The sequence below is a fragment of the Borostomias antarcticus genome (assembly GCF_949987555.1).
Source record: "Borostomias antarcticus genome assembly, chromosome: 16".
Classification (NCBI taxonomy): Eukaryota; Metazoa; Chordata; class Actinopteri; order Stomiiformes; family Stomiidae; genus Borostomias; species Borostomias antarcticus.
The window spans coordinates 5,693,714-5,703,572 of NC_140249.1; the positions used below are offsets into that span (position 1 = coordinate 5,693,714).

A 9,859-nucleotide genomic window follows, 5' to 3' on the forward strand; every position below is an offset into this window, starting at 1 on the left:
GTGTGTACATAAGGTGTGTGGCCTACTGTGTGTGTGTGGGTGGGTGGGTGGGTGGGTGTGTGTACATAATGTGGTGTGTGGCCTACTGTGTGGGTGTGCGTGAGTCTGCTATGCGTATCAAAAGACAGATGTCTGAACTGCAGTCTCCAATGACAAACTGTTCTTAACGTCATAGTGCGTTTGTCACAGGCTGTATGGTGACAGAGGTTTGGGACAGGTTGTGTCTTGAATACTTTATAGTTGGCAGTGTGTTCTGAATGGCAATCTGCCACTTATCTAGGTCATTCCCTGATGAGAAGAAACCATTGTGTTATTACCGTCGGCACGGTGAGATCAACAGATGACACTTCAGCTTTCCTGTAAATACACTGTAATCTCACAGGCTTCAGGGAAGGGCATTCTGCTATCTGTGATCGATTTAGGCTGCGTGCGAAACTACAGAGGAAGCTTGTGAGGTTGTGTGTGTGTGTGTGTGTGTGTGTGTGTGTGTGTGTGTGTCCAACTATGACTTTATCAAGTTAACTTCTGTTGAAGGCCCAGCAGCTGGCCTCCTCATCTGCCTTTGTTTGCTTTTCGTTTCCACCCCGCAGAGACCCGGGCCAGCCAATTACCTCTCCTCTCCTTCCCTCCGTCGCTTTCTTCTCTTATCCCCCCTCTTATCCCTCCCTCCTCTCCTCTCCTCTCCTCTCCTCTCCTCTCCTCTCCTCTCCTCTCCTCTCCTCTCCTCTCCTCTCCTCTCCTCTCCTCTCCTCTCCTCTCCTCTCCTCTCCTCTCCTCTCCTCTCCTCTCCTCTCCTCTCCTCTCCTCTCGCTCCGCATCTCTTCTCTTCCTCTCGTCTCTCCTCCTCTCAGCTCTTCTTTAAAAAGGTTAAATAAATCAATAAATCTTCCTGTCCTCTCTACTCCTTCACTCCTCCCCTCTCCTCTGCCCCCTCCCCTCTCTTTTCCTCTCCTCCTCTCCTCTTCCCCCTCCCCTCTCTTGTCCTCTCCTCCTCTCCTCCCCTCTCCTCTGCCCCCTCCCCTCTCTTTTCCTCTCCTCTCCTCCTCTCCTCTGCCCCCTCCCCTCTCTTTTCCTCTCCTCTCCTCCTCTCCTCTGCCCCTCCCCTCTCTTTTCCTCTCCTCTCCTCTGCCCCCTCCCCTCTCTTTTCCTCTCCTCTCCTCCTCTCCTCTGCCCCTCCCCTCTCTTTTCCTCTCCTCTCCTCTGCCTCCTCCCCTCTCTTTTCCTCTCCTCTCCTCCTCTCCTCTGCCCCCTCCCCTCTCTTTTCCTCTCCTCCTCTCCTCTCCTCTCCTCTGCCCCCTCCCCTCTCTTTTCCTCTCCTCCTCTCCTCTCCTCTGCCCCCTCCCCTCTCTTTTCCTCTACTCTTCCTCTCCTCTCCTCCCCTCTGCCCGCTCTCCTCTCCTCTCCCCCTCCATTCATCTCCATTGTGCGTCCGTCTCTCCTCCTCCTGCCGAGAGCGGCGCGTCGGGATGCCGGCCCGGTTTTCGGACGCGCTCGTCTTTGTTCTCAGAGAACGCCGCTGTATCAGACCCGGCCCTTTGTTTACTTTGAAGAATGGGCCGCTCAGAACCCTGCGCTACGCCGTCAGAACAGGACATCTGAAACCGGCATCAGCACATAGAAAAACACATCGAGACACAATGCAGAGCGTGTCTTCTCGAAGCGGTGCTGTATGCTGGCCTGGGGATCCATCTGGGCTGAGTGATGTTCTACCAGGCGGGCAGGACGCCAGGGTCAAAGCACTGACGAGGGAGGCGTCAGGGAGACGGGGGGGGGGGGCGATTAAATCCTGTTTTGGATTTAAGCCGAACCAAGCCACCTGTTTTTTAGCCGAACCCAGCCGTTGTCATATGAGGTACAGCGGTCGTGTGCAAAGGGTATAGAGTCAATGGGGGGTTTCAGAGGGAGACATGAGTCTTGTCGATGAGGCTGATGACAGTGGGGAAGAGGCTGGCCCTGGCCCTGATGGACCGCAGCCTCTTTCCCGCACTCACACACACTCACACACACACACACACACACACACACACACATACACACACACACACATACACACACACACCACATGAGAATATGGTGGGAAAACAAGTGAAACATAAACCAGACAGAAGTGCTGCTACTGCCGGGGTGGTCGGACTCATGGGGCGTGCGTGCCGCCTACCGGGGGTCTCACAGAGGTTAATTTCGTTGACTCATTCCAACGAAAACCCAAAATCTTTGAGAGAATCTCATTACCCGGCGACGTGATCGCTGCACAGTTTGTTTTCCCTTCTCTCTAGCGCCCGCGCTCGCTCTGCAGGTCTCTGACCCCAACACCAGCACTCGCTAATGGAACAAGTGACTTTTGAGACACGCTGAAATAGTTGTACTCTATCAGTGATAAGAATAACAAGTCTTTCTCTCCCTCTCTCTTTCTTACCCTCTCTCAATCTCTCTCTCCCTCTCTCTCACACACTCTCTCCCTCTCTCTGTCTTGCACACTCTCTCTCACCCTCTCACACTCTCTCACCTCACTCTCTCCATCCCTCTCTCTCTCACTCTCTCTCCCTCTCTCTCTCACCCTCTCTCTCTCCCTCTCTCTCACACACTCTCTCCCCCTCTCTCTCTCTCTCACTCACACACACTCTCTCTCTCCCCCTCTCTCTCTCACACCCCCCCTCTCTCTCCCCCTCTCTCTCTCTCTCCCCCCCCCCCCTCTCTCTCTCTCACACACACTCCCCCCCCCCCCCCCCTCTCTCTCTCACACACACACACTCTCTCCCCCCCCCCCTCTCTCTCTCTCTCCCTCTCTCTCCTCCAGGTAACAGTATACTCCACACTGCGGCAGGCAGTGTGACCAGTGCCGTCCAGAAGGCCAGTCAGGCCCTGAACGAGCGTGGCGAGCGGTTGGGCCGCACCGAGGAGAAGACGGGGGAGATGATGAACAGTGCAGAGCAGTTCTCTGTCACGGCTCACAAGGTGAGAACGCCACGCCGTCAGGAAACATCACAACCACTCAGAACGCCACGCCGTCAGGAAACATCAGAACCACTCTGGAGCCCCGTCTACCTGGGTACACACTCATCCATCTACCAGGGTACACACTCATCCATCTACCAGGGTACACACTCATCCATCTACCAGGGTACACACTCATCCATCTACCAGATACACACTCATCCATCTACCAGATACACACTCATCTATCTACCAGGGTACACACTCATCCATCTACCAGATACACACTCATCCATCTACCAGATACACTCTCATCCATCTACCAGGGTACACACTCAACCATCTACCAGGGTACACTCATCCATCTACCAGATACACACTCATCCATCTACCAGGGTACACACTCAACCATCTACCAGGGTACACACTCATCCATCTACCAGGGTACACACTCATCCATCTACCATGGTACACACTCATCCATCTACCAGATACACACTCATCCATCTACCAGATACACACTCATCCATCTACCAGGGTACACACTCATCCATCTACCAGATACACACTCATCCATCTACCAGATACACACTCATCCATCTACCAGGGTACACACTCATCCATCTACCAGGGTACACACTCATCCATCTACCAGGGTACACACTCATCCATCTACCAGGGTACACACTCATCCATCTACCAGGGTACACACTCATCCATCTACCAGATACACACTCATCCATCTACCAGGGTACACACTCATCCATCTACCAGATACACACTCATCCATCTACCAGGGTACACACTCATCCATCTACTAGATACACACTCATCCATCTACCAGGGTACACACTCATCCATCTACCAGATACACACTCATCCATCTACCAGGGTACACACTCATCCATCTACCAGATACACACTCATCCATCTACCAGATACACACTCATCCATCTACCAGGGTACACACTCATCCATCTACCAGATACACACTCATCCATCTACCAGGGTACACACTCATCCATCTACCAGATACACACTCATCCATCTACCAGGGTACACACTCATCCATCTACCGGGTACACACTCATCCATCTACCAGGGTACACACTCATCCATCTACCAGGGTACACACTTACCATCTACCAGGTACACACTCATCCATCTACCAGATACACACTCATCCATCTACCAGGTACACACTCATCCATCTACCAGATACACACTCATCCATCTACCAGATACACACTCATCCATCTACCAGGGTACACACTCATCCATCTACCAGGTACACACTCATCCATCTACCAGGGTACACACTCATCCATCTACCAGGGTACACACTCATCCATCTACCAGGGTACATACTCATCCATCTGCCAGGTACACACTCATCCATCTACCAGGGTACACACTCATCCATCTACCAGATACACACTCATCCATCTACCAGGTACACACTAATCCATCTACCAGATACACACTCATCCATCTACCAGGTACACACTCATCCATCTACCAGGGTACACACTCATCCATCTACCAGATACACACTCATCCATCTACCAGGTACACACTCATCCATCTACCAATCTATCATCTACCAGGATACACACTTATCCATCCACCAGGGTACACACTCATCCATCTACCAATCTCTCATCTACCAGGATACACACTCATCCATCTACCAGGATACACACTCTCCTCCTCCCCTCCTCTTCCTAACCTCCTCCTCCTCTCCTCCTTCTCCTATCCTCCTAACCTCCTCCTCTCCTCTTAACCTCTTCCTCTCCTGCTCCTCCTCCTAAACTCCTCCTCTCCTCTTAACATATTCTCCTCTCCCTTCTCCTCCCCCATCCATCCCAATCTCTCCCATGCTATAGGTAATAATCTCACTTAATGGGTCCTTTAGCATAATTTAATTTTACTGCCAAAAAAAAGTATACTTCAAGCAGCCCATCATCATCATGATCATTTTTAAGTGTTTTAATTAGAAGTTTTCCGCTCCCTGTGTCCACCTACCTCCTCCCTGTCTGTTGTGGAGGACATACCTCACGGTGACTGGCTGGTTCACTCTTCATAAAGCAGTCTGGTTTCTACCTCCTAATGAAGAGCCCGGCTTGGCTAATGGATGGTGAATAATGCGTGGGTGTAATGGTGCCGTTATGGCCGCTTCATTTTGTGGGCGGTTTAACTACTTGTTTTTGCTTGCTGTTTTTTAAGCGGTGAAGCTGCTTCTATGTGTGCCCGTGTGTTTGTCCGCAAGCGTGTCCCGTGTGTCCGTTCGTAGCCAGAGATTTACACCAAACACCCAGCAGGGGGCAGTAGAGATTACTCATAGTAATCGCAGGGGCGCCGCCAGGCATTTTGGGCCCCATGAAAAGATATGACATAGTGCCCCACCAGTAGTATAGGTTCAATTTGAACATTGGAAGGACACAATAAGCGAGGGGTCTGGGGCTCCTCCCCCAAGACATTTTGAGGTCACACTGAATTTCCTGCATTCTGGTCAATTTTTAGGCACCAATTTGAGACTTTTCTGCATCGGTTTACGGTGAAAATGTGTTTATTTAAAAGAAAACTCTAAATTCAGGTACCAGGTGACAATTCAAAATGGAATGCATTAAGGCTCTAAGGCATTTTGTATTGCTTTCAAATATGTATTCTCCTGTAACCTACCTTTCTCATTATTCTCCCTGATGAGTCAACAGCCATAGGTATGAAGCCATAGTCAGCCAGCTTGGCCATATAGGCTAAAGTTAGGGCAATGTTACCAGTTTGTTAGCTAACTACAGTATGCTACTGTATTGCTAACTAGCATAAAGTTACTAGCTTATGTAAATCTCATCCAGTTGCGAACCATTAAACCTGCCGTACTTTTGGAAGCCAGATTTTTCTTTAGGAAGCGGAGACATGCTCCACACCATCACTCGTAATTCACTGCTACAGTAGCAAGCCTCGTTTCCCCGCGTCGCGATTGGCAGCAGGACCGAACCATTTCATGTAAATAGAGAGGGGGGCATTGGATGTTAACTTTTTTGCCAAAATCAACTTTCTTCTGCAGTTAGCTACTTCCTCTAGCAGTCACCTTCCCTGTCAGCATGTGCCTCTGCAGTCTGTGCATACTGCTGTGTCTGTCTGTCTGTCTGTCTGTCTGTCTGTCTGTCTGTCTGCCTGCCTGCCTGTCTGCCTGTCTGCCTGTCTGCCTGTCTGTCTGTCTGTCTGTCTGTCTGCCTGTCTGTCTGTCTGTCTGTCTGTCCCTCTGTTAGGACTCCTCACTGTACGGCCATCAGTGCTGCTCTGCTGCCCCCTCCTGGTAGCCCTGGAGATTTCAGTTCCCCTGTGTACTCATTTTTATTAGTGTTTGTCTGTGTGTGTGTGTGTGTGTGTGTGTGTGTGTGTGTGTGTGTGTGTGTGTGTGTGTGTGCGCGCATGCGCGTGTGTGCGCGCGTGTGTGTGCGCATGCGTGTGTGTGTGTGTGCGGATTTGTGGTGGTGGCCTTCTTCCTAACGAGCTCCCCCGCCAGCCCGTTAGGGCGCTTCGTTAAGGAGATTAATGAAGTTGTCGAGGTGCCCAGTCACCGCCTGAATAAAACACAGGGACCTGAGAATTGAACTGCTGTTAATGGCTGTGATTCCTCAGCTATAGTGTAGTATAGTGGGTCTCAGAGCGGGCTCTCTTTGCTGTTTTTAATTTACGGGTCAAGTTAATTTAGCCGAGCTTGCAGCTTCTACCATGGGGGGGGGGGGGGCTGGAATGATTACAATTTACTTTTTCCATCTCTCTCTTTCTCTCTCCCTCTGTCTCTCTCTCTTTCTCTCTCCCCCCCCCCTCTCATTACTGCCAGTCCTCCCTGACATAACTTCTGCTGTGTTCCATTTTTAGCAGGGGAATGTGCCCAGAGTCACAGATTACAGTACGATCACCGATAGTATGCCTTCCAAGCTGCTGGGCAAAGTGGCTCTGATTGCTTGATGTTTTGTGTGCGAGCGTGCGTGCGTGTGTGTGTGTGTATGATTTCTCGGTTGGAATTCCAGCCAGGCCAATCAGCGTCCTTTGAATGCGATGACGGTATGAAACTCTGCTATGTGATTGGTTAGGGGATGAACTAATCGCTGAGGACTCCCTCTTGAAAAACTGCTGCAATGGGAGTTTGTTCAGACTGAATAACGAAGTGGAACGAAACGTCAGGCTAATATATACAGTATATATATTACATCCTCTCTCCATCTCTCCTCTCTTTAGCTGGCCATGAAGCACAAGTGTTAAGCTCGCCAACCCTTCCTGGGAGGAACACCCATCAGCAGGCGCCATACCGGACGCGGACATCAGATCTGATTCTTTTTACAACTTTTAATATGCTTACTTTTGTTAACAACAGAAACATTTTTATTTGTTTTTCCTAATGATGTAATGGTGAGTAGGGGAGATGGAGAGAGAGGAGAGAGACTACAAGGACAGTTGGACGGAGGTGTTGTGTCCAGATCCCTCTGTCTCTCTCTGTTAGGGTTGGGGACAGTTGGACAGAGGTGTCATGTCCAGATCGTGTCTCTGTCTGTTGGCCCAAATGCACAGTTGCCATGGAAAACTACAGCATTGATTTACAATCATTGTCACTTATCAACACACACACACACACACACCTCTAGTTCAGCTGTCACTGAGAAACTCTCAGAAGAGACTCGGCAACATGACTTGACGAGGGTAGTGTTAGCCGAGACAGAGGAGTGGAGAACAGTATCACAGGATATCATACTGTATTGCTCTTCTTGCTAAGGGTGTACAGTATGACTGAGAATGGAGGACCATAGGGATTGATGTGAGCACAGTAAACTTGTATCAGTTTGTCCAAACCAAACCCACACTTTCTAAAAGGAGCATTTCGACTATAACATAGGTTCCATTTCAGAAGGGGAGCACTTGGATCTTGTTTTCTGGGTATCTAGGAGACTGAACCTGTATATTACACTGATATTAAGTGCAGTTCAGTGTCATTGTATTCTCTGTTGTAAAAAGAGTACATGTAGCCTAAGTCTATAGTTATACTAGCACTATTATCAACATCAATAGAGCTGAACCCCCCCCCTCCACTCACCTTTTAATGTACCCGTGGCTGTACTGTACTTCAACTTTTGATCTTTCAATAGTCACATCTTGTATTTTTTGTATAATTTTGTTTTTTTATCCAAACTTATTTTTTGATGGTATAATTTGAAACGGCAGGTCTCTGAAGGCAGCGTCGTGTTGTATTTTTGTTGACTCTGTTGTTGTAACCGTGGCTTCTTCACAAGCGAGACACCACCGGCCACGTCTGCACTCTCACACCCCGTTATACGATACACTGACAACTTTAACTTGCAGAGCACTGTTCAATTCATCTAGAATGTTCCAGTTGCCACAACTTCTAGTCTGCTTCAGCCCTAACAGTTTGGATGTGCATTGTTTTTAATAAAGAAATATTGAAACTTAATTTATGTTTGCATTTTGGTTTCTGTTTGCATTATGTCTTTGTAACAAGGTAAAGCTGTTAACCTTTTGTTTCATCTTTTCAGTCATCTTTGGTGAATTACAAGTGTGTGTGCACGTGTGCGTGCGTGCGTGTGTGTGTTTTAACTACTGTCTCGACTAATACAACGAGTAGTATTGAGGTCCTCTAACACTTCTGAATCCTGAAACCTTTTCAAACCTAGTATTTGACCTGGATTGTCTGATTGGCATGTTGCGTGTTACAGTGCATGTTTTTAGCGTGTACAGTACACCCATGGTAACAGGATAGATGGGGACAATGAAGGGCTGAGTAAGTTGTACGGTAGGCCATGTTTGAGGTGTGCGTTGTCAAGGGCGATGCGGTATATTGCGTGTGGAGACAAAGCTACAGTATGTTTGAGATGAAGTGCTCATGTTTGAAGGGGAGGGCGGCTGTACTGTACGTACAGTATGTAAGGATTAGATTTGAAACGAGGATTACAGTATCACAGTATTACGTATATATCTCCTAATCTGTTCAAATGTTGGGAATGTTTGTAACACGACAAGGTCTCGTGGATTATTGTCTCGTCTTTTTCTGTCATTTTCATTTTGCTAGAGCAGCCCGCCATCGCCGCATATTACTGTACATAGATAAACATGTCAACAGATAACATGAAACTTTGTATTTGAGTTCTGTCTTCTACAAATAATAGAGGATTGTATATAACATATTTAACTCTAATAAACACAATTCTCCCTCACTGTTTCTCTGTTACTGGTGTTATGGATTTAGGACAAGATTATGCTGAGATTACCAGATGAAATGTTTCATACTGTAATACAGGGTGTGGTCGGTCCTGTAAAGATACAGCATGGTTACAGCCCTAAAGCCAGCCCTATAACTGCAGCTCACAGTTTCATCAACAGAGGGCAATGTAAGATCCAGCTGCATACTACTACTGTACATTGCTGTATACTCAGCTACTGTATGTATTTTGTATGCAAAACCACTGACACACTATGAAGACAGTGTACAGTAATTGCAATGATGGGTCAGACACATGCCTTGCTGAAAGCTACAGGTTTTCTGTCAGTGAGAAAGGAGAAAGGTTATGTCATGTCTAATATGAAGACTATCCATCTGGCTTGTACAGATTAGTGGTCCAACCCCTGTTGTGGTGTAGGTAGGGTTACACCACTCCGTGTGACCAGACCAGTATCATCGTAAGGAGGCCAGCTACAGTACTCCAGGAGGTCACACCTTGTTGGGAAGACAGAGCATCATGGGTTAAAATAGAGGCTTATGGGTAAACCGCTCACTGTGACAATGCAGTCAGGTAGCTTCCATGTGGGGAAGGATGTCATTTACAAACAAAGCAACCACAGCCAGTGATGTCACAGTGTCTACACACTTACAGGAGAACCCACAAACTATGAGGTAAGTGAAGTGGTT

At 48.3% G+C, this 9,859-nt stretch overlaps 1 protein-coding gene across 2 annotated transcripts in view; it reads left to right on the forward strand.

Annotated features, from left to right (window-relative positions):
• stxbp6 (syntaxin binding protein 6 (amisyn)) overlaps positions 1-9,042 on the forward strand; it is a 102,353-nt gene extending 93,311 nt beyond the window's left edge. For both annotated transcript variants that reach the window (XM_084450744.1, XM_084450745.1), the window contains exons 5-6: positions 2,798-2,955; positions 7,183-9,042. In XM_084450744.1, coding sequence (XP_084306870.1) covers positions 2,798-2,955; positions 7,183-7,206 — 182 coding nt within the window. In that variant the 3' untranslated portion in view covers positions 7,207-9,042. The remainder of the gene's footprint in view (positions 1-2,797; positions 2,956-7,182) is intronic.
• The last annotated feature ends 817 nt before the right edge of the window (positions 9,043-9,859 follow it).